The 24825-nt window shown below is 42.1% G+C and overlaps 2 protein-coding genes and 1 long non-coding RNA gene across 9 annotated transcripts; 1 reads left to right on the forward strand and 2 right to left on the reverse strand.

Moving 5' to 3' along the window:
* Positions 1–1714: 1714 nt before the first annotated feature.
* Positions 1715–16139, reverse strand: tmpoa (thymopoietin a). 6 transcript variants are annotated; one of them, XM_066666886.1, is made up of 8 exons: positions 15745–16139; positions 9769–9835; positions 5553–5690; positions 4365–4483; positions 3470–3703; positions 3011–3130; positions 2520–2623; positions 1715–2117 (listed from the first exon to the last, which is right to left on the reverse strand). In XM_066666886.1, the coding sequence occupies exons 1-8, from the start codon at positions 15967–15969 to the stop codon at positions 1736–1738; spliced, it is 1389 nt and encodes a 462-aa protein (XP_066522983.1). In that variant the 5' UTR covers positions 15970–16139; the 3' UTR covers positions 1715–1735. The 6 variants fall into 6 exon arrangements, with proteins under 6 accessions (XP_066522983.1, XP_066522982.1, XP_066522984.1 ...); XM_066666885.1 differs by having other exon boundaries at positions 4365–4504; positions 15745–16137; XM_066666887.1 differs by having other exon boundaries at positions 3470–3532; positions 4365–4504; positions 15745–16136.
* LOC136693755 (uncharacterized) lies at positions 6070–7309 on the forward strand. Its single transcript, XR_010802104.1, has 3 exons — positions 6070–6291; positions 6581–6720; positions 6989–7309. It is a non-coding gene; the product is annotated as an uncharacterized lncRNA (long non-coding RNA).
* A 581-nt stretch (positions 16140–16720) lies between the features above and the next one.
* Positions 16721–24632, reverse strand: strap (serine/threonine kinase receptor associated protein). 2 transcript variants are annotated; one of them, XM_066666894.1, is made up of 10 exons: positions 23573–23719; positions 23246–23372; positions 22665–22800; positions 21744–21825; positions 21521–21593; positions 21249–21348; positions 20125–20262; positions 19657–19793; positions 18458–18607; positions 16721–18168 (listed from the first exon to the last, which is right to left on the reverse strand). In XM_066666894.1, the coding sequence occupies exons 2-10, from the start codon at positions 23355–23357 to the stop codon at positions 18107–18109; spliced, it is 990 nt and encodes a 329-aa protein (XP_066522991.1). In that variant the 5' UTR covers positions 23358–23372; positions 23573–23719; the 3' UTR covers positions 16721–18106. The 2 variants fall into 2 exon arrangements, with proteins under 2 accessions (XP_066522991.1, XP_066522990.1); XM_066666893.1 differs by lacking the exon at positions 23573–23719 and adding an exon at positions 24052–24632 and having other exon boundaries at positions 16722–18168.
* Between the last annotated feature and the right edge of the window lie 193 nt (positions 24633–24825).

Here is a 24825-nt window from a genome sequence, read left to right on the forward strand (position 1 = left end):
CTGAAGATGAATGAGGGGGATGACTTCAAACAGTTCCTCCAACACAAAAACACCAAACATTAAAAAGCTCTGGACTCAGAGAAAGACCTGTTTACAGGGAACAGTTCGCAATTCGCGTGCACATTTGCTTAATTAGTTCCCACGTTTTACACATTGTTCTCTCATTTCCTTTTAATCACAATTGTCAAATTGGTATCACACATTCGTTTCTGTTTGTATTTGAAAACAAGTCAATTTGACAAACTCTGCTGTGACTGTGTTAACTGAATTTTGAGAACGGACACATATCGCAGTGAGAGAGTGTGAGAGCTCAGACTGTGGCAGCAGGAGCCATAAGGAGATTAGGTCACCCTTTATAGAGGTGTACTATTCCTGGCATAGTGACCGGCTAACTGTCCCTGCAGGAGATCGCTGTCTGGTGTTCCACACGGCTCCATCTTTAGTCTGGACTCAACATTGAGATATTTGAAATGACAAAACTCATAGGACAGAAGTTTGATATAAAGTTAATTGTTGCTTTCGACAAATATTGTGTAATTTATACACAAACAATAAACACACAATACATCAAAAATTGTTAGACAACACAGATATAATGAAGAGAGGACATAAAAAAAACATATATCAGCTTCATACCATGATCTACTTCAGTCATATGTGGATTATATGCTGTTGACTCCCAAAAAAACAACAAATTAATGTAGTTGGGATCACCTTTAGGACAAAGGAAGTGTTTTGTCTTTCAACAGTTTAAAAACAATCATTTGCAACACTTCTAAGGCTTTCAGATTTTTAGATATAAGGCTGTGTTAACTACTGGTACAAACGTTTTGCATCATACCTCAAAAGGATCCTTGAATATTATACTGCAAATGTAATCTACACACACAAATACTGAAATAAAGTATTCGTTACCAACAGAAATGTGACTGGAACTAGCTAATATTTATACAGAAATATGTGAAAATACATGAGGAAACATCACACCAAGGCGAGACTGGCACAGTGAAGCAGGATTCATGGCCTAGTGACAAACATTTAGATTGGTTTAAGGCACACGCCGGTGAAAGTGCAGTCACCTAAGTTAGTAGATAGCTGACACTTTAAACAGTTAAACATCCAATGAATCCTGTCAGTGTGCCCTTAAATACGTTAGATATTCATATATAATATTCACATACATAGGGCTTAAATCCACCTTAAATGTATAAGCTTCTTTTTGATCCAACAAGCATAACTGGAACCAAAGAGACCTCAAAACATGTATCATATATCCTATCAGAGAAACTGTACTCACGCTTGTATATGGATAAAAGAGCTTCACATGAACCTTTGTTTCTGGATGATGGCCAGCTGTCAGATAGTCCAGTTAAAAAAAAAAAAGATTGGACAATGACCCAAGGGTTAGCTTTATCACTGGGTCTGAAGTCTCAGCCATTTGAGGCTGGGCATGGTGCTCTCCTCCACCGCACAGGGCCAACGTTAGGTGGTATTTAACTATCCTCACTTTCCCAGTGTTGGTGACACCATGTGTGACTGGTGAGTTGGAAATGACTTTACTGGAATATTCTGCCAAATACCAGGAAATAAATTTGCGAATTAATAAAAGAAAACAAAATCAGAGACCGTTCTTTTTCATAACTGAAAAACCTGTTAAGGGTGACCTTTTGACCCGGTGTCCAAAGCTGCAGAAATAAAAAGTCCTGGACCAGTGAGAACTGAAGAAAGGGTGATTTCACTGGCTTGTGCTGTCCAGTACACTGCTTCTATCTGGCTGGCCAAATGGGTTCATTTTGTTTGCCTCCATGGCCTGGTAGATAGAGAAAAAGAAGGCTGCAACAGCACCAAGGAGCAGCAGCTGTGCCCACACTGGCAGGCTGCACCAGGCTTTGGCTCGTACACTAGGAGGTGCTGCAGACTTGGGAAAGTTGGACAGGGTTACTGCAGAGAAAGGAATGGCTGAGAGGGGCGTGACGCTATTGCAATGGACGGAACGGCTCTCTGTGTAGGATGAGGTGGTCTGCTTGTGTTCCATGAATCGTGCACGCAGTGTGTCTTGCAGATTGTCGCTGATGGGCCGGCCAGCTGCTCCTTTAATTGGTGACCGACGGGTTGCGCTTAGGGAAGAAAGAAGAGAAAAGACAGCGAGAATATTAAGAATAACCTAATAATTCATTCATTCATTCTCTGCAACCCTTATCCAGTTCAGGGTCGTGGTGGGTCCCTGGAGCTGTGTGACTGCAACACTACCTGCTGCCCAAGTAATTCAATCACTTATTTTCTGCAACTAATAATATAGTAACCAAATGTTAGAAAATACACACAAAGAAATGTAAAGAAAAAAAAATATGTACATTTTTTATTGTCCATGTATTAGGCCAGATTTTATTACAAAAATACAAATGTTCATGACCAACTTACATGACCTAGCAAATTTTGTTACAGTGACTTTTAAAAATCAAGAACTTCAAATAAAAAGTGATCATATGCTACAGAGAATTCAGTGATTTTCAACTCACCTCATTCCCGTATGTGTGTTGAGATTCTCATCAGGGAACATCTCTTTTAGGAAATCTCTTTCTGCTGGTTTCGGGGTGTGTTCAACAGCAAACAGCTTCTCAATCTGCACCCAAACACAGACTACTAGTCCTGCCGTATTTGCCCAAAACACTCACCCAGCACCAATTTCTAAAAATAACTAATAGCAGTTGCTGAATGGCTAGTATTTTTCCACGTGTTATTAGCCAGTTATTTTAGCTTTTTAACAAGTAATATAAATCTACTACACATGAACTCATAGCTTGTGAGTGATGGCAAGTAGCATTGCCAAAACGTGCTACTGTTGCGTGTCTGTGGAGAATTTTCACCCTGATAAATGCGAACGAGTGAGTGAACGTGTCAGTTACAGGCCAGTGTTCACGAGGTGCTTCAAAACCTGGTACTTTAGCATAGACACCCAATGTGCAGGAACCTTATTCACCATGAACCAGCAATCATTTTGTGGCATTACCGGTAGTGGTCTCTGGAGAGTGTGGTCTTGCTCATATACAGGGTTGAAGTGTGGAGAGAAGACCTTATGGATTTTGGTTTGCTTTCCGCATAGTAGCGCCACTTTAGACGCAGAGTAGTCCTGTTATTGGAGTAAAGCGGACAGGTGTTCCTTGTGTGTTTTTCTTAGAAAAAACACAGCAAAAAATGTCTATGCTTACACAACAGTGTTTTTTTTTTTTTTCAGGATGCTTATCTGTGCTGAAACACATTAAAGTTTTAGTATTAAATATGCTTTAAATGGCTGTCTGAACATAAATGCATCTACAAAAATAGTAATTTTACAAAAGAAGGGAAAAAATACCTTCTTAGCTTTCAATGGAAGTCAACAATTTCCCCCCGATACCCTTTACTGTTAAATTCTATTGAAAATATCCAAGATATCCCTCCTCTACAGAGTCAAAAATACTCCATTGCAAACCTTAGGCAATCTCTTTGAGACCAGTAGAGGGTCTTCTCGAGTGAGACGGCAGGGTGAATCAATCTGAGAGTATGGAGGAGGGAGGAATTTATCCAGGGCTTTCAGAGGAGGAGGGGAGTGGCGGCACATCATGTGAATCAAATCTTTAGATGGTCTAGTTGAAGCTTTATGAGGCAGAACGGATGGTGGGTCATACTTGGCCAACAAGGCAGGTTCGGCTTCCCAAGATAAACCCTTTGGTACAGAGTGTAACACCGCTTAAAACAATATAGACCTACTTTTAAATTTCTTATCCCATGTTCTTACACAAACCTTTCTAGCCTTAGCAAGTCTGGAACTTCCCCAAAACAAATCTGCACCTATGACATTACAAATAAACATACGTTTCTTTCTTTTTCTTTTTTCAGAGCTATGTGGACATGTCAAATCCAATTTTTTCCAGTCAGAGTTGAGTCACTCATATGTGTGTTTAAATTGCACAGGTACCTGAATCGTGGACATTTGACATGAATGAACAGATCGGATTTCATGTCTTTTTGCCTGTACGTACCCAGGGCTGTCGCATAAGCCACAAAACAATGGAGGAGAGGCTACTCCCTGCATAATGCACTTCACAGATTAGCAAACTAAAGCTACTGACCCAGACAGGGCACTATTATATTGGGGTATAAGCAGCAAGATTTGCAGCTTATACCCCATTATAAATGGTTTTATAGTTCAATATAGAAACACACTCTGAGTGCAGAAACCACTACTTTTTTGCTTACACTTTGCACTACACAGGGTGGAGTCCTACATGTTAATATGAAAAAAAATAGCAGGCAATAGATAAGCTAGGGATTATATAGTTTTTACTCCAGTGTGTGTGTTGATGTGCGTTTTAACTCCTCCTTACCTTGTGCTGACCACTGCGTGTTCTGGTTGTGACTGATGGTTTTCCTCTACTCCTCAAAGACCTCTCCACCACCGGGACAGGCTCTGGGACTGGCTCTGACTCAGGTTCTGGTTCAGGTTCTGGAATTACTAATGATGTTTCTGATCGACAATCACCACATTAATATCAGTTAATTTGCCATTGATCTGTACTAGGCATCAATTGCCTTTGCAGGAACAACGGCTTTACAATTTATTAAATACAGTGGAACCTCTACTAACGAACTTTCCAAGATACGAACTGGGAATTTAAATATTTTTTGCCTCCACCAACGAACCACGACTCTAGAAACGAACCCGAGCCTCCGCCGAGCCTGCGGCTGGAAATGGCCACTGACCCCAATAGGCGAGTCTCCCAGCGCCCCCCAGACTTGAGTGAGCTTTTAAGATTAGCACATTGTAGCTTTAGCAATTTAGCATTAGTGTAAATAGCAGACATCGAAATTCGTTCCACATTCACCGCCTACTCTCCGTTATTCCTCCCTCCCCCCACCTCCCGTCATACAGCCAGTGCCTGTGTTACTGCTCCAGCCAGTCGTCACGTCTTCAAGGTAGCGATGTGTAACCACTTACAACTTTATTATTTCTTTTTTATTACTGTTACCACTGTATTTCTTTTTTATTTTTAGTAACGCTACATGTATTTTTTTTTACTAATTTGAGAGTGTTGTAAACATAGATCAGTGCAAAAAGGGTGACTTTCGGGGCGGGAGCTGGAACGCATTAATTGCTTTTCCATTATTTTAAATGGGGAAAATTGACTCGAGAAACAAACTTTTCCACTTACGAACCGGGTCACAGAACGGATCAAGTTCGTAAGTAGAGGTTCCACTGTATATTAAGGCACCATGTTGCCACAATTTTCGGTTCCTGTTTAAAATTCAGATATTTTATATTGCAATTCAACATATCATCACTAAACATAAGAGCCTTGAAACTGAAAAACAGGCCAGAGATACTGGCTTCCATATGCTATAATCCTGTGGTCACAGGATGTTTCTTTCTGTTAGTTTTGTAAGGAATTTTCCACACAAGCTGCAATACAAATTGAGAGTTCATACAGTCACCTCTACAGTTTAATGTCTGGTTTCAACTGTGGATAAATGTATTAAAAACTGTACCACATAAGCATTATTTAATCTTTAAGCACCTGCAGTTGAACTGGAAAGAAATTCCTCCTCATCACTGTACTGGTCTGAAGCAGTGTTGCCATTTTGGCTCCTGTCAGTTTGAAGAGGCTCTGAGGGAGGTGCGACTACCTTCTTCTCGTCCACCTTAGAAGTTTCTGCTATAAAATCAAATAAATTAAAGACAAAAATGGTATTGAAATAACTGAACAAACCATTCAATCAGATCCCAATATGATCCTCCGTACGATGACTTCCAGAAGGGACTAACAACAAAAGCATGCCCTGTAAACAGGCAGAGATTCGTTTTCACCCGAGAAAAAGGACTTGTACCATTTATGGTCATCCAAACAGTTCTAGCTTGAGCTAACTGCGCTGATAAGCCTGTGTGCTAACCTACTGAAGAGGGAAAAGAAGGAAAAAGAAAAAAAGAAAAATGGGTGTGGGGGGGTGATATTTATGCATAAGAGGCAAAACACAAGCCATGTTAGTCCCCACATGTGAGTCAGGCTTTACATGGAACAATAAATACATTAACCTCCTCATTCCAAACGTCCAGTATGCTGGACATTTTTTTTCTGGCTTTTTTAACTCGACAGCAAGTTTTTCAACGTCCCACCCACTTTTACGGGTTTCTGCCCAACTACGGCTTTCTATTGGTTGGTCAAGTACGTTTAGGTTTTTTTGATTGGTTGTCGAAAATAGTCCTGGAAATGGCAGCACCTAAGAAAGACGCACCCCGCCTTCGTGATCGAACAAAACGTAAGTTTTTCTTCATTATTCCATATTGTTAACTGAAAAGTCTTTGTACATATGTTATTTTAGACGTATACTGATACGAAAAATAATTATACCAACAATGGAAAGTTATTTTCACAGTCCCAAATTTCGAGCGAAACATTTATGTCCAGCTATATGGACATTGGGAATTAGTCTATGGAATGTTGCTGACTTTAACATTCTATGTATTGCGAGTACGTGCATCTAATGATCGATATTGCATTATTGTTCATAGATTTCCTGGTATGCTTATCTTCTCATGTCTGTTTAGGCCTAACAGTAGAAGATGTTCTTCAGTTACTAGATGATAGTGACTGCAGTGTTGAGAGTAGTGAGGATGAATATACACAGGACAGGGAAAGTGATAGGGACTCCAGTGATTCTGAGGACATGCCAGATGAAAAGGAAGAGGTAACTTAAATCAAACTTAGCTTAATGTTAAAATAAAAGGCATTGTAATTTTAAATATTGTTCAATTTTGTTAATTGTAAGTATATTATGTAGTAGGGGGTATCAGCTCCAGATTACCAAGCCTGGTCTAAAATACATTTTAATGGACATTTTTATTTAACCTAAGACTGCACTTAAAGCATGAGAAACAAATGGGTATGTACACTGTATATTTGTAATTGTAAATATTGTTTTTAAATTAAGGTGGTCCTTATGAAATATTTTACAGGAAGCTGAACAGTCTGGACAATCACGGCTCTTATTCAAGCATGCAGCATTCAAACCTTTTGATGTTCCAGCATATGTGGATCCACAGTACACACCTGATGCAGACAGAGAACACTGGACACTTTAGAACTACTTTCAACAGTACTTTGATGATGAATTTTGGGGTCTAGTTAGTGACCAAACTAACATACGAGCTTTGCAAAATGGTACACGGCTCAAAACATTCATTCATTCATTCATTATCTGTAATCGCTTATCCAATTCAGGGTTGCGGTGGGTCCAGAGCCTACCTGGAATCATTGGGCGCAAGGCGGAGGGGGCGCCAGTCCTTCACAGGGCAACACAGACACACACATTCACTCACACCTACGGACACGTTTGAGTCGCTAATCCACCTACCAACATGTGTTTTTGGACTGTGGGAGGAAACCGGAGCACCCGGGGGAAACCCACGCAGACAAGGGGAGAACACACCAACTCCTCACAGACAGTCACCCGGAGGAAACCCACGCAGACACAGGGAGAACACACCACACTCCTCACAGACAGTCACCCGGAGGAAACCCACGCAGACACGGGGAGAACACACCAACTCCTCACAGACAGTCACCCGGAGGAAACCCATGCAGACACGGGGAGAACACACCAAGTCCTCACAGACAGTCACCCGGAGGAAACCCACGCAGACACAGGGAGAACACACCACACTCCTCACAGACAGTCACCCGGAGGAAACCCACGCAGACACAGGGAGAACACACCACACTCCTCACAGACAGTCACCCGGAGGAAACCCACGCAGACACAGGGAGAACACACCACACTCCTCACAGACAGTCACCCGGAGGAAACCCACGCAGACACGGGGAGAACACACCAACTCCTCACAGACAGTCACCCGGAGGAAACCCACGCAGACACGGGGAGAACACACCAAGTCCTCACAGACAGTCACCCGGAGGAAACCCACGCAGACACAGGGAGAACACACCACACTCCTCACAGACAGTCACCCGGAGGAAACCCACGCAGACACAGGGAGAACACACCACACTCCTCACAGACAGTCACCCGGAGGAAACCCACGCAGACACAGGGAGAACACACCACACTCCTCACAGACAGTCACCCGGAGCTGTGTGACTGCGACACTACCTGCTGCACCACCGTGCCGCCTGGGCTCAAAACATCACAGTCTGAAATCACACATTGTGATGGGATGCTTGCGTTTACCACGCATTAGATTGTGTTACAAACCAGTAAATCCAACAAATCCAGCCATTACTCAGATCCCAAGGGACAGGTTCTACAAATTGAGAAACAATTTGCATTTTGTCAACAATTTGGATGTAGCAAAACTGACATGCTGAATATTTTGACCGGAGGTTTTAGTAATTCTATTTTTATTAACAAATTTTTATGAAATACATTTAGTGCATACTACATGGATTATATGAAAATAAATCTAAGAGAAATTAAAGAAAAAAATAGAAGCAAGATGCTTAATGTGTTGACTTGAATAGTGATAAATGAGGAACATGAATAAGATAATTCAGTTGTTTTAAACTAATGGAAATCTACTGCAAAATGTTTATATGTACTTCCATATTAGTATGTAATTTTTACTGTAAAAATGTATTACATGATTCCCCTAACACTTAACATAGAAAATACACTTGCTTTGGATACTGTGTGCGGCACGGTGGCGCAGCAGGTAGTGTTGCAGTCACACAGCTCCAGGAACCTGGAGGTTGTGGGTTCGATTCCCGCTCCGGGTGACTGTCTGTGAGGAGTTGGTGTGTTGTCCGCGTGGGTTTCCTCCGGGTGCTCCGGTTTCCTCCCACAGTCCAAAAACACACGTTGCAGGTGGATTGGCGACTCGAAAGTGTCCGTAGGTGTGAGTGTGTGTGTGTGTGTGTTGCCCTGTGAAGGACTGGCGTCCCCTCCAGGGTGTATTCCTGCCTTGCGCCCGATGATTCCAGGTAGGCTCTGGACCCCCCGCGACCCTAAATTGGATAAGCGGTTACAGATAATGGATGGATGGATGGATACTGTGTTAGTCGTAATAAATATTTGAAATTTTTAAACTCATGCGGAGTCTATGCCCTTAATTCCAAATGTCCAGTATACTGGACACTGAATATCTTAAAGTCTCCATGCAATTTAAAAAAAAAAAAATTGTACTGTGACTTTTAAATGGCTGTAGTAAACATATTTCTTAGCAAAACATCATTTGTTTTTGATGTGTCCTCTCTCGGGACTGAGGAGGTTAAACGAAAAGTTTGGTTTGTGAATATGAATAATGTAAACTTTTCTAGAAGTTTCTATTTCAGGAGAGAGGGGTTTTGTGCACGTCACAAGTGATGAAGCGACTCATACTGTATACATTTACTGTAATTTGATACACTCTGAGCAATCATGATAACGGTTAAAAACTTTGAGCAGTCCAAGTATCAATTCTGCATTTTCTAAACGGTGCAGACACCTGGTAAAAACACTGCTCAGTGAAGTGAACGGGCCCTACAGCTGTGAGTAAGCATAGAGCTATAATCCTGCCCTCTGCGACTACAACCATGAGCCTGACTTTATACGAAAACGTGCATTTCCCTTTTCTGTTTTGCAACAAAGAAACAGTCTCTGTTTCTCTGTTTCAGCCCCTTAAAACCACTGCAGGGATCTTTAGATTTGATGCAACTGTTGTCAAGCGGTACAGGAAGTGATTAGCAGTTATAGAAGCTCAGAATATATAGAAACAAAACGCCAAAAGTTGGTCTTTCAGACCTTTGGTTGTCAGTTCAGTCACATCTATCTCCTCTAGCCGGGGTCCGTCAGTCTTCTTCGTGGCTTTCTGGAGAGGGACAAAACAGAAAATAGATTCAGATTTCAGAAATTAACATCAGATTTTGATGCATAATTTTAAATTTGAGTTCTTCTACTGTGGGTTCGATTCCCACTCCGGGTGACTGTCTGTGAGGAGTGTGGTGTGTTCTCCCTGTGTCTGCGTGGGTTTCCTCCGGGTGACTGTCTGTGAGGAGTGTGTTCTCCCTGTGTCTGCGTGGGTTTCCTCCGGGTGGCTGTCTGTGAGGAGTGTGGTGTGTTCTCCCTGTGTCTGCGTGGGTTTCCTCCGGGTGGCTGTCTGTGAGGAGTGTGGTGTGTTCTCCCTGTATCTGCGTGGGTTTCCTCCGGGTGGCTGTCTGTGAGGAGTGTGGTGTGTTCTCCCTGTGTCTGTGTGGGTTTCCTCCGGGTGCTCCGGTTTCCTCCCACATTCTATAAACACATGTTGGTAGGTGGATTGGCGACTCAAAAATGGCCGTAGGTGTGAGTGTGTGTGTGTTGCCCTGTGAAGGACTGGCACCCCCTCCAGGGTGTATTCCTGCCTTGCGTCCAATGATTCCAGGTAGGCTCTGGACCCACCGCGACCCTGAACTGGATAAGGGTTACAGACAAAGAATGAATGAACAAATTCTTCTACTCACATTTATTTAACCAAAATAAGCATACACATGTTATGTATGAATCTGTAACGAAGTGAAATATATTCCACATAATCTGCAAAATATTTAAAAGCTTCTGCAGGAAAATTAAACTATGTGCTGTTGTCAGTTTGAAGACACACAAGCGGAAGCCACAAAATATAAAACCTTGAGTATAGAATCACAGCGTTCTAACCATGAACGCTGCTCACTAAAGAATACTGTAAACATTTTCATTCATTCATTATCTGTAAGTGCTTATAGAGTTCAGGGTCACGGTGGGTCCAGAGCCTACCTGGAATCATTGGGCACAAGGCAGGAATACATTTGGAGGGGGCGCCAGTCCTTCACAGGGCAACACATACACAAACCTTTGAGTCGCCAATCCACCTACCAACATGTGTGTTTGGACTGTGGGAGGAAACCAGAGCACCCAGAGGAAACCCACGTGGACACAAGGAGAACACACCGCACTCCTCACAGACAGTCACCCGGAGGAAACCTACGCAGACACAGGGAGAACACACCACACTCCTCACAGACAGTCACCCGGAGGAAACCCATGTGGACACAAGGAGAACACACCACACTCCTCACAGTCAGGCACCCGGAGGAAACCCACGCAGACACAAGGAGAACACACCACACTCCTCACAGACAGTCGCCCGGAGCGGGAATCGAACCCACAACCTCCAGGTCCCTGTAGCTGTGTGACTGCAACACTAAAGTGAAAATATATGTACTTGTCCATGAAGGGGCTCAGGTCAGCAGCATTAGCACAATCTGTGTAAGCCATTCATGCCATTCCTGACACTAATCTGGATAACACAGAGCATTAAAGTTCTAAAGTCAGGAAGAAAATGAGTTCAAATGTGTGCTGCTTTCAAAACAAAACTTTAAATCCCCCTTAAATGTAGTTCTTAAGGATGAAAAACAGTAACAATTTATACAATCCTTGACATATAACTTTATATATATCGGTCCATCCAGAAATGTTTCAACAAAAGGCCATTTCAAATAGTGACAATGGTAAAATGTTGATAACAGAAAGAACAAATGAAATAATATCCACTTGATCGTCTACACAAAGGCTGCAAGAAAACTCCAGATTAATGGAGTCACTGGGGCTGGGAGTGGGTTTAACTGTTGCAGAAAAAGATAGAGCAGGAATACTGCAGCTCCAGCCACATTCCCCTGGAGCTCCGCCATGGCTCGCTCCACAAAAACAAAAACATGTGATTGAGCTGAAGCAGAAAAACAGTGAGAGGCAAAGCAGTGCACATATAGGTGTATCTCATGAGTGCGAGTAGAGAGGGCGAGACATTGAAAGTAGAATTATTAGCGTCAAAAAGTCCTCACTCCTCGCAGTTCCTTAGAAATACCTCGAGGCCTTCTGAAGGGGATTTGGAACGATGCCCGTTCAAGGACCAAATTTCATAAACACACATTCCAAGAGGAAGAGTGAGGGAGGAGGACCTTTCCTCGGTCCCCCAGCCACACCACTCCAGACTATAGAGGAAAGCATGCATCCCAAATCTATGCTCACTCTACATTCAGTACTAGACTTCTATTAAAAAGTGCACATTCCCTTCCTACAACTTGGGCCAAGGCTCTTGGGTTTTCTGACATCATCGGTCCAGACAGTACTCACTCAGTGTGGTTCAGAGTTAGTGTTAACACTCACGTGCCCCCTGTGCCAGACATCTGTTCTTGCAAATAAAGAGGCATTCAAGTGGTCAGCCACAGTTTTCCAAACTTCATTGGGAATAAACTAAATACTGAAGTGACTACTGCACAACAGGTGTATACTACTGGGAAATAGACCATTTCAGGAAAAGCCAGGACACAGCCGTAAAAAACACCACATGCAAAACAATAGGGTTTTTCAAGGTAAATATTAGCAATGGATTCTTCCCACTTTAATTCTCTGAATGTTGAAGCCCTATAGGGACATTTCACAAAGGTTTAAGAGTCTTAAATAAAACATTCCCAAGCCAGAATGAGTTTAAACCAAAGAAATATACAAATATTCAAGATACTCGTCAAGAGATTTCATCCATCCATCCATTATCTGTAACCGCTTATCCAATTTAGGGTCGCGGGGGGTCCAGAGCCTACCTGGAATCATCGGGCGCAAGGCGGGAATACACCCTGGAGGGGACGCCAGGGCAACACACACACTCACACATTCACTCCTACGGACACTTTCGAGTCGCCAATCCACCTACCAACGTGCGTTTTTGGACCGTGGGAGGAAACCGGAGCACCCGGAGGAAACCCACGCAGACACAGGGAGAACACACCACACTCCTCACAGACAGTCACCCGGAGGAAACCCACGCAGACACAGGGAGAACACACCAACTCCTCACAGACAGTCACCCGGAGCGGGAATCGAATCCACAACCTCCAGGTCCCTGGAGCTGTGTGACTGCGACACTACCTGCTGCGCCACCGTGCCGCCCCAAGAGATTTCAATCTAGACTTTATCCAGGTCAGAACATGAGCCTGACAGACTTGTTCTCCAGACATATCTTAGTGGTGTTTGCACTGTGATCACACAGTTTTTAATTATGGGAACCAAGCCTATATCTGCCATATTCTCCTTTACTCCAAACAAAAATCACCAGTTAATCACAGTTAAAACAACACAAATCTGCAGTTATTCAGGTATTAAGACCTTTAAAATATGGACAATTGTGCCAAAATAATTAATAGTGGAAAACGAAAACGTAACTAAGAGCTGAGATCGGGTTGTAAAACACAGGAGTGTTCCTTTAAGTAAAACTATAAACATTAGTGCAAGCCTTTGAAGAAAGTTTGGACAAGCACACATCTGGCATCATAAGTCCAAATTCCTCCTCCCAAGCAACTATTTCCTCAATAAAGCGACCAAACCCACAATGAAAACAGTCATGAGCTGTAGCCATCCTCAGACCCCTGGACAAAGGAGAGGAGAGAGATAAAACGTAGTGTATGTGTAATGTCACAGAAAACACTACATTTTATTATTGCTTATTCAGCCCTCAGCAGTTCAGGCTGCTCAGGCACACAATGGCACAGGAAGGGTTTCAGGAAGGGTTGGCTGAATTTTGACGAGAGACAGCCAATCAGAACAGAAGGACGAGGAGGAGAAGGACTATTATTTTTTCTAATCCCCTCGTGGAGACTCCACATTTAACTCATCTATGGCAGTGAACTCACACATACCCCAGCAATTTTTTGCACACATACAATATGAGAAACCACTGAGCTTGTAGCATTTGTGGGTTAGGGCACTTTAGCCTTATCCAGTTCAGGGTCGCGGTGGGTCCAGAGCCTACCTGGAATCATAGGGCGCAAGGCGGGAATGCACCCTGGAGGGGGCGCCAGTCCTTCACAGGGCAACACACACACATTCACTCACACCCATGGACACCTTTTGAGTCAACCAACGTGTGTTTTTGGACTGTGGGAGGAAACTGGAGCACCCGGAGGAAACCCATGCAGATACAGGGAGAACACACCACACTGCTCACAGACAGTCACCCGGAGGAAACCCATGCAGACACAGGGAGAACACACCACACTCCTCACAGACAGTCACTCGGAGCAGGAATCGAACCCACAACCTCCAGGTCCCTGGAGCTGTGTGACTGCGACACTAGCTGCTGCGCCACCTGAGATGATGTTGCAAAATGTAATTTAATATAATGTCTGTTCGGTAAAGAAATCCTTGCACAGGCCTTTCATACAACAAATCCAAAGAAAGCATGTTTTTTTTACCTAAAGGGTAAAAGCATTGTGTTTACTTTAATGTGGCACACCTCTGCTTGAATTAGTTAGCAATTCTAAACCTCAAACGTCTTTTTCTTTTATCTTCCTCCAACTTGGGAAACAGCATTTGTTTACATTAGATAACTCTGAATGAACAGGACTAGCAATATCCAACATGCCTCTGCACATCAGGATTAAGACCTGTGACAGGTGTCGAACAACATGTGTAGCACTCTATTCAAAAGTTTGTGGACACCTGCTACCTCCAATGTTTCTTCTCTTCCCCTACTCCGCTGAGAAGCTTTCAGTGGCTGAACTTTTCTGGGAGGATGTGGCAAGATTAAACAAGGAGAAAATTTGTGACACCAGGAACTGATTGATTATTAGCTCTGCTATTCATCCCAAAGGTATTGGATGGAGCTTTAGAGAACACAGTCACACTGCACAACCAAATACTGAGGCATGGGACTGAGCACGTGTAGCTCATGTGCAGCTCCAGAACGTCATATTTTATCCGTGGAAATGATACAAGCTGTAAGTGGACAACTGAAGTGTTTTCAGGAAGAGTTGACCTCCACGTGATGTTGCTCATACACTAGAAGATGCATCATAAGCTAAATAATCAAGCAATGGCATGTCCAAGCATTTCCACTTTGAAACTACACAATCTGAGTAGGTGGTTTCAGACAGACGAGGTTTCTTATGTCATAAACTTGCAGGTCAGGCTTTTGAACTGCAGGTGAATGGCAGAAAGGTGCGCAGAGAAAGAAGTGGGGTGCACATACTTAAAAGGACATTATGTAAGATTCCATTTCCCCCCCTCCGTGTGCTCCCCTGTACTGAGATAAATGGGGAGTTTCTGCAGTGCTGAGTACCAACAACAGAAGCTCTACTCTCCTTATTAGGAGTCAGTGAAGCATCACAATGATTTTTATGCTGTAATTTTAAAGTAAAAATATTACATAGTGTCCCTTTAATGAAGACGAATGTATCATCACATCTAACACGATTTAAGGGCATTTCCCTGTTTTTTAAATATTTAATTTGAAATGGCTTTTTCGGGTTTAAGAAGGGGAATGGGAATGAATCGACAAACTATAGGAGATCTCTTCAAAGTACTGGCAATGTTCAACACACTATTTGTAAACAGTAAAATGGTGGGGAGCAAGAGAAATAGGAACAGAAACTGTCACAGAAATGTCTTAGGAATTTCAGTTCCCTAAAAAAAGTCTTCCAAGTTGCTTCAAAGCTTTAGAAAATAGCTTAACGCTGAGGTTTATATATAATTCTTCTGTCACCTAGGTCCTATCAGGGACTTTTATGAACGAAAGAGAGATTAGAGGAACTGTGCAAGCATTTTCAGCATCTCCTACACTTCTAGACACAGCACACTGAAGGTATGGAGATGTTACAGAGCTGCAGGAGTACTTTTTTTTTTTAAGCGAAACCAAACAGCTGGTATTGTTAACCGTGTGGAAAAACACACTCATGCACAGAAGAGTGAAAGTGACCGTGAGAGGGAGCCCACCCTGGCGGAGCGGCTGCTGTTAGAGACCGGCCGCCGCTCGTCGTCGCTGGAATACAGGTCCGGGGTGGTGCTTCTCCGGCTCGGAGAAGTCAGGTGTCTCAGGTAAAGCTCCACATACACACTCTTCCTCTGCTCTCCGCTCGGCAACACCACGTTGTTGGCCAACAAAGCGGTCTTCAGCTGCTCTTTAGTGAGGACGGACGGGTCCTCCAGAAACTCAGACATGTCTGCTCCTCTGTATCTTTATCTGTCACTATCCTTCCTCCTGCTCAAACACGGGTTTTCTACTAACACTAAACAGGCAATAAACCACTTTTAAACCACTGCCCAAGTGGCCACTGGTAGAGCGCGCAACTGATTGGTCAGCGAAAGAAGAACGGCCCTTCTCATTGGAGGAAAAGTCTCCCGCATTCAAGCGCCTGCCCCAAAATGTTAACGGAACCAATATGGAGAGCGTCGCAAGGCTGGGACCAATAAGATTAGCTTTTCATTGTTGTTTACCTGCAGGAGCCAATAAAATGTTATCACAAAATAGTAATACAAGGGGTTTCGCCAGCTAACTTAAAGGAACGATACGAAATTAGCTTACAATTAGAGCTTCAAAATCATTGTGATGATACACTGACCTGTGAAAGGGACAACAGAGCCTCTGTTGTTGCTACATTTGGATTAGCCCTGTGGAAACTGCCCAAACCACCCTCCTTCCATACTGATTTTTGTACAGTGGAGAAAATACAAATCTTACCTAGTGTTCCTTTAAGCCTAAAGTTGAGGACTGTCCAATAGTAGTCTCTCACAGCTCTGCTCCGGACAAGCTGGACATTATCTGGCTAAACTGAGAAATCCTGCTTCCTGTTACACTACTCAGTTTCTTTCCCTTCAGCCTTTGTTTTAATTGCCAAGGCATCATCAACATAAACACAGAAATCAATGAGAAATCATTAACACCATTTTTATTCATTCATCGATTGTAGCCACTTATCGAATTCAGGGTCAGAGTGAGCTATTTTCTGTTTACAGAAATTATTTCCAAGAAATGAAACACCCAAACATCGGCACTGTACCATAATGTAGGAGTCTTATCTTGCTACTTTTTCCTTGGCTTGGTCACTTGGGTCTAGGACCTGGAAGTCTGTAAAACTGCTTTGTGACATCAGAAACATTTGTAGAAACATTAGTGGCTGAAATATTTTATTTTTTTTATCTTTTGTTTTTCAGGTGCACTACCAGGAACAGCATACACTGGCAGCACTGGCATTTTCGTACATTAACACTGAAGATATAAAATGGCAGCATTGACTTTTATAATATACTTTCTAAGTAAATAACGATCTCTCTCTCTTTCTCTCTATGTTAATGTTCATGAGTCCACCATCAGGAGAACCCAAAACAACAATTAGTGCAAGAAGAAAGCCAATCCTCTCCAAAAAGAAATATTGCTGCCTGCCTGAAGTTTGTAAACATAACAGAGAAGCTAGAAATCTATTGGGAAATGAGACAAAAAAAAAAAGCTTTTGGTTTAAATGAGAAGAATTGTGTCAGGGGAAAAAAAAAAAGGAAAATATGCATTCCGACTTGCCAGCTTAATTGAAGCAGTTAGGACTGAGGCTACCACCTGCTGGTTAATTCTGGTAATAAACATTTAACTTTGAACAGTCTCAGAAAATAATTCAAAATTCAAAATTTACTGCTGAATGAGTCACGGAAACAATATCTGTATTAATGGAATAAACATGCTGATAAATGGCACATCACCAATATTTTATTGACTAAATGATACAACAGCCATGTTGCAACCAAAGACAAACAAGTTAAGAACTTAAGTCGCTTTTAAGCGTTTACACGTTGCAGTCCAAAACACCCCAGTATCTGGGTATGCATGTTATTACACCACAAGATACCACTGTGAATAATATCAGCATTTGATATTACATTTCTCCTCAGGATCACTTCCACTGAGTTATCATCAAACTGAATGTGAGCACTGTGTATTCCCTTTAATGAAAAACATTTTTTGTTTAAAAGCACAAATCCAAAAAGGAAAGGGAAAGAAAAAAACAAACAAAACAAAAAAAAAAAAGCAAGGTGTTCACAGTGCTGTGGAAACAGACCACTCACTATTGAGGAGCTGACATGATACAGCATCAGAGAGAGAGTAGGCAGCTGGGGGTCTCCCATCTCTACTACTTCCTCCTGGTGCTTTGCTTGAATGTGTTGTTGGATTCCTCATACTCCCCACGTTAAGCTCAGCTCCCCAGGCTGTTTCAGGAGATGGAGTCAGGGTGGCACAGCACTCTGCAGGGGCGTGGGCTCACTGCCCCAGCCCTTTCCGAACCTCTCCTACCACTTTCCTCTGCATCCCTCAAGCTTTGATCTCAGCTGGAGGGCAGTACAGTGCATCTGAATTCTCAGAGGCCAGCTCCTCTGCAAGGGACAAGTGAGGAAGTTTAGGGACAGCACTACTTTGAACTAAAATGCTGAAATGTATTACTGTGAGCCTGGTTGTATTGTCAAAATGATGAATTAATGAAAGATAGCTGCAATTACGTAGCAGTTTTCTAGGCACTCAAAAAAATGTTAAAATAAATTGAATTGTAACGACTATTTGGAAACATACATGACACGTTTACAGAAAACTAGGGCACATAAAATATATGCTGTTTGCAAACCAGTGGTTAAGCAACACTTCAGCTGAAATACATTTTAAACTCACCTGGAAGGACACACTTCCACAAGCCGTACGTTTTCCCCACAGCTGTCTGCCACAGGCGCAGAGTCCCATCCTCAGAACCGCTGGCATACAGTTCTCCGTCAGGGCTGAAGCGCACACAGTGCACAGGTCCAAAGTGACCCTTATAGGACTCTGATTTTTTGAGGGAAAAAAAGTAATTATTTTGTTGCTATTGGCAAAAACAACAGCAAATATGTTTGGACACAGTGGCCAACCTGGACTTGTCTGTAATCATAAAAAAAATAATTATGTGGCTTTGTGTTAACACATCTTTCAAAATCCAGCATAACATCAACTTTCTATATTGTTAAACAATATTTCACAATATTACTACACTCAGAAAAGGTACTGTAAATGTACATTATTGGTACAAACAGTGTTAATGTAAAACAGCGGTTTTGAAATCCAGTTGTGTTCTCTTAAGGTACACTGCATACTCTTCTCCATAAGGAGAGGTGAATATGTATAATCTTTCATTATTAAAGTAAAGCAAGTTTAAAGTAGATAAATGAAATATGTCCTGGAGGTGAAACTGAGCACATTTTTTTTTGTTGGAAATCATTTTAACCACGCACGGTGGCGCAGCAGGTAGGTGTCGCAGTCACACAGCTCCAGTGGCCTGGAGGTTGTGGGTTCAATTCCTGCTCCGGGTAACTGTCTGTGAGGAGTGTGGTGTGTTCTCCCTGTGTCTGCGTGGGTTTCCTCTGGGTGACTGTCTGTGAGGAGTGTGGTGTGTTCTCCCTGTGTCTGCGTGGGTTTCCTCCGGGTGACTGTCTGTGAGGAGTTGGTGTGTTCTCCCTGTGTCTGCATGGGTTTCCTCCGGGTGACTGTCTGTGAGGAGTTGGTGTGTTCTCCCTGTGTCAGCGTGGGTTTCCTCCGGGTGCTCTGGTTTCCTCCCACAGTCCAAAAACACACGTTGGTAGGTGGATTAGTGACTCAAAAAGTGTGAAGGACTCGCGCCCCCTCCAGGGTGTATTCGCGCCTTGCGCCCAATGATTCCAGGTAGGCTCTGGACCCACCGCTGAACTGGATAAGCGCTTACAGATAATGAATGAATGAATCAATTTTAACCAAAGCAGAACACGTTTTAGTATAGGGTATAGGGTAGGAAGCTGATCCTAAATCATGACAGTACTTTACTGATTGTAGGGATGGTGATCACCCTTGTTTTAGATTCTTACCCATTTCCTCCTTTGTACTGTAGTCATATTTGTAGAGCTTGAAATCATCCCCTCCAGCCACAAAGAAATCTTTATCAGGATGTAGTGATGCAGAGTGAATGGAGGCTGGGGCATCAACCGTTTTAATCAGGTCCAAGCTACAGGAAAAAGAGACATAAGAGATATTGAGACACATACTGATAATATAAATCAAGGATTAGGCATACACAAAAATGACAATAATTTAAAATGTGGTACATTCTTTTACTTTCCTATTAAATTTCCTGCCTGGAATGAGTCTGGCAGAGATTTATTAAGGCAGGTAAATTAACATTACAAAGGGACATCCAAAACACAAAGCCACCTTTAATCATATTCTGCACCTGTTTGTTTTCATGCAAACCTGGGCTGACACATAGTGCGTGTTTCACTGGAACTAGTAATCCACAAAATTTTACTATGGAGGAACAGCAAATAGGAAATATTTACGTGTGAGCTTTGTAGAAAGCAATGGTCCTTCCATAGGTGAGGACAAGGATCTCCCCATCAGGAATGTATTCCATGCTACTGACAGATGCTTCAAATGAAAGAGTCTTCACTGCTTCTCCAGTGTTTCTGTCCCAAAGGCTAAAGAGCAGAGCAATGTGTTAAAAAGGATTTACTTTTTAAAAGTGTGGAGCCCTATGACCAATGAGTTTGTAGGTTTCCAGATCATCACTGGAAAGAGGCAGTGCCCCTATAATGGGTTTATTTGGGTGTTGGTTCATTCTGAGCACCACAGCAACACCAACATGGTTGTGACGTGGCTCACAGACAGACAGTCCACCTATTTGCTCGATCCCAACATGTGGATTGCCTGTGAAGACTTGAGGACTGATTTCAGTCACACACTTCTCCTTGTTCACACACTAAGGGTCTGTCCCAAAACCCAGTGAGCTGCCTACAGATAGCATTTTACATCAGAGTGTGCATGCTCTTGAGTGTGCTTACAGAGATACCTTAATCTGGCTAGATTTTAAGGCAGTATTGAACAAATTCTCAGGAACAAATTCTGAGGTAATCCCATGGTAGAATGTCTGCCTCCATCTTTCTTTCCCCAGAACAAAAATTATTAATCGTGTTAAAAACAGGAAGAACAGAATCTATGAGGCTAGTAGCTGAGGTAATTAAACACAGATTGCGCGCAGTGGGCAGGAACAAGCTGGCAGGGCCTATCACTCTCCAATTGGAGGGTCTAAGGAATCTGCCTCATGAGGATAGACTGCTGCCTACTTGGTCAGTGCCTACTCAGGCAGTGTACTAGGTTTTGGGACAGAAATTAAGTGTACAGTAAGACTATAGCTGTACCTTACAACTCATTATATAGTCAGAGGTATTACTATAGTGTTCCTGTCATTTCATGAATGAAGTAGATAGCAGCAGAAAAAGGAAGAAAAACAAACCAAACAAACACACACAACAAAACAACAAAAACTGTGCAGTAAGGGATATTAAATGGTCAGCAATTGTAAACGTATAATGTGTGCTAGTAGGAGTGCCTATTAAATGACATGTGGGTACAAGACACAGTATGTACTTAATACACTCTCTACACACACACCAATTCAACTTACCGTATAGTTTTGTCATCTGCAGCAGAGAGAATCTGCTGGTCATTGTTACACCACAGAGCTTTCTTAATCGCTGATGTGTGGCCAGAGATCTCTTGAGGCTCTATGAATGAAACAAAACACCAGCTCATTCATAAAAAGTAGGCTTTTGTTGAACTTCTAGTTCACCATTAGAGTCCACAATTTCAATTATGGGTGGAGGGAGGGGGCAGATATTATGTCTTTGTCTCTCTCAGTTTCACTGAAACTTGCTGTTCATTGGTTATTTTCTATACCTGCTTCGGGTTTGCTGAGGTCATAGATGCGCAGCAATTTATCGTTTCCTGCAGTCAAGAGGCAGTTACTGTCCTGTTAACATACGAAACAACGGAGGATATTTTATTATATTGCATAATATGACACAAATAAAAGAAAAATCTTTGATTGGTCTGATTTGTTTTGTTTGACTCAATGAGACAACCCTTCATGAAGCAATAATGTAATACAATGGTCCATTACCTGTGTGAAGTTAACACATTTAACAATGTGCTTGTGTGCCAGGGTGAGGACCTCATCACCAGTGACTGCATCCCACACCTTTCTGCAAAAACAACGATGAAGAACGCTATGTAACGCTGCCTGTTGCTCTCTCATGTAATGTCAAGTAAAACAACCTCCCCAAAACATTAGGAGATTTCAACAGTGGCATAACTTTTATACAGTTCTTTAAAGGCTAAGCACCAGCTCTATGTAAATAAATACAGTGGAATTTGAGTTCCTAACTTGTGTTTATTGATAGTCAGAAAACATGTAATTTCTTACTAATTCAAGGAATAAGGTTTAAAAGACCGTTGCTAGGCTATTGTCATGAATAATGTTGGTTATTTAGCTAGCTAGATACTGCGGCGTTGTTCAGCTGTTGTCCACCAGTGACGTCACGGTTGCGTTCAAGAATTTCCGTAGCGAGCTCGGGTTTTTCCGTCAATTTAATAAAATTTTCAGTTTTAAAGCAAATTAAGCTGCTATTTTCATTTTAATTCATACTTATATATGTCAGTAACTACAATAATGTGAAATATTCATGGAGGTCCATTAAGTGGTGCTTAGCCTTTAAGTTAATTTATATGTTTCATAATTTTTTTTTCAGAAGGATAGACTTTTAGGACAATTTCTACCTGATCAAACAAATTTTGTGTAGAGAAAACCAGGAGAGGAATTTCAACCAGGTTGCACTGTCTGGAAAAAAAATACCCTGCCTGTGTATGGGGCTGTTTTTTAGGTTGGTGTTGGTAAGTTCACTGGTGTTTACTGATGGAATCAAACAAGGCCAAATAATCTTCAGGTACAGTAAATACTCCAAAGCTTAAACATATTTTAGTCTCTGTTACTGAGAAAGTCATACATTTGCGATGTGATACATTTGTAATGCGTGTCACTTACGCTGAGAAATCGGCAGCAGCGGTAGCTGCTTTAGTGGCTTCTTTATTTAAGGTGGCCCCCCAAACGGCACCTTTATGACCCAAGAACGTCCCAATCCAGTCCCCTGTGTCCCCCTGGCGCAACATTGGTTTGCCATCTGCAAAGGTTGAATAGATAATAAGGGATAAAAGGGTTAACCACGGTTAATTAATTTCAATCAACACTGAAACTATATTTACACTGTTGTAGAAGTGTCTGATCATATTTTATTATTATAGAGATCAATTTTGTTATTGCGATAAACACTTTTCTGGGCATAGGACGGCTGTACTTAAAGTACATTTAACAATCACTGAAAGCAGCATAACTTTCTGGACAAACGGTGAATTGCTGAACAAAACATTTAGTGGCCAAGTGTGATACTAGCCCAGGGTCTGTGTCAAAATACTGTGTATTGTGATGATGTCTTTAAGCATAACGACACCAAACTTTGCCATATCACTTTCCCCTAAAAGAATTAATCACAAAGGGGACAAAAACATCTGACATTTTATCTAAGAATTAAAATACAAAAAAGAGTATGTCTGAGATTCCACACTTACCTTTGCAAGCACTTATCAGGAAATAGCCATAAGGGGTTATTCCACTGAAAGCCAGATCCACAACAGGTCTTGTGTGGCCTGAGCAGGTGAGAGGAGTTTGCCTCATAGCCATTCTCTAATGTAAAACCTGGAGAAATGACAGAGCCGATTATTAATTTTGAACTGATTATTACCTCTAGTTAAAGGGCCAAGCTTTTTCAATATTTTATTCCACAAATTTCTATTACACGTAACTAGGTACTTTAGTAAATTGGACGTAAATTAACGGAACACATTCACACACGGCTAGTTGTCTTTAGCCAGCAAGAGCTAAGAGAAAAGACTGGCCTGCACACGTTGAGCCTTGAACAATATCATTTTGAGCGTCTAGATTTTATAAAACGAATCAAATACTGACACACGACTCTTAAAAATTGAGAAATGTTCACTCTATCGCTCAAACAACACGGAAAACGTTTAGCTGTTGGGAAATGTACGTTAGCTGGCTACTGAATCATCGGGCTCAATCCCAAATGCCTCCCTATGCCCTGTATAGCGCACACTTTGAAAGTCTTTAAATTCCACCACATACACCCAAACAGTGTAATGAATGTTAGACAAAGAGCCACGTAGCTTATAGGCTTTGTACAAGTCATATAATGCGTTTTTATATCTGTAAAAGATGTTACTCGTTGACTTTCATAGTGCACTACATAGGGAACTTAGTGCGATTTAGGATTCGGACTGAGCCTGCTATAAACAGATGCTAGCCAAAGCTAAGATAGTCTTGATTCGCCGGTACTTAATGTGTATGCTACCTAACTTACCTTATACACAGACAGCAAACGAAAGCCCGCGCAGATATCTCCGTGTCCAGCGAAGCAGAGCGAGAAAGAGAGCGATGTCCGGGAGCTGTAGATGGAGTGTGTGGAGAGGCAGTGAGGAGGAGCGCACCCACTGAAAGTGCTGTGCCACCAGCAGCAGCAGCAGCGATAGAGCGGAGCTCAAAACGGCGAGGGCCGCTCCACACGCACACATTAACGGACGCGGACAGGAAACAGTACACCCCCCAGCTCAAACTACACCTCTATACCCTACAATCAACTACCCTGCCCTCATGACATAATAGCATATTACATTTATATGGAGATTTACATATTCTACGACATTCTGAAATACTGTAAGCAACAGCCAATTTAACTGTGCTCTACGTTGTTTTATCAGAAGTAACTTTAATATAAATGTGTTGTATTAACAGCTGACTACATAAAATATAATTAAAAACAAAATGAATTATTTTTAGTAATAACTGTACTAAGCAAACAAGAAACCTAGTTTGGAGTGGACTACTGTTGCCAGGCAACCATGTCATTTAAGAGGACATTCCCATTTACTCGCTTATCACCAGCACACTTTGGTGAGGCCTTTATGGATTAACATATGTTAATTTAGGGCGACCAGACGTCCTCTTTTACCCGGACATGTCCTCTTTTTTTAGACTTAATAAAAATGTCCGGGCGGAATTTCACAAACGTCCGGCATTTTGTTTTTCTAGCGCTTACATAGAACTTCGAGAAATTTCGTTCACAAACTAGTCCCGC

This window comes from Hoplias malabaricus, chromosome 4 (assembly GCF_029633855.1).
Source record: "Hoplias malabaricus isolate fHopMal1 chromosome 4, fHopMal1.hap1, whole genome shotgun sequence".
NCBI lineage: Eukaryota > Metazoa > Chordata > Actinopteri > Characiformes > Erythrinidae > Hoplias > Hoplias malabaricus.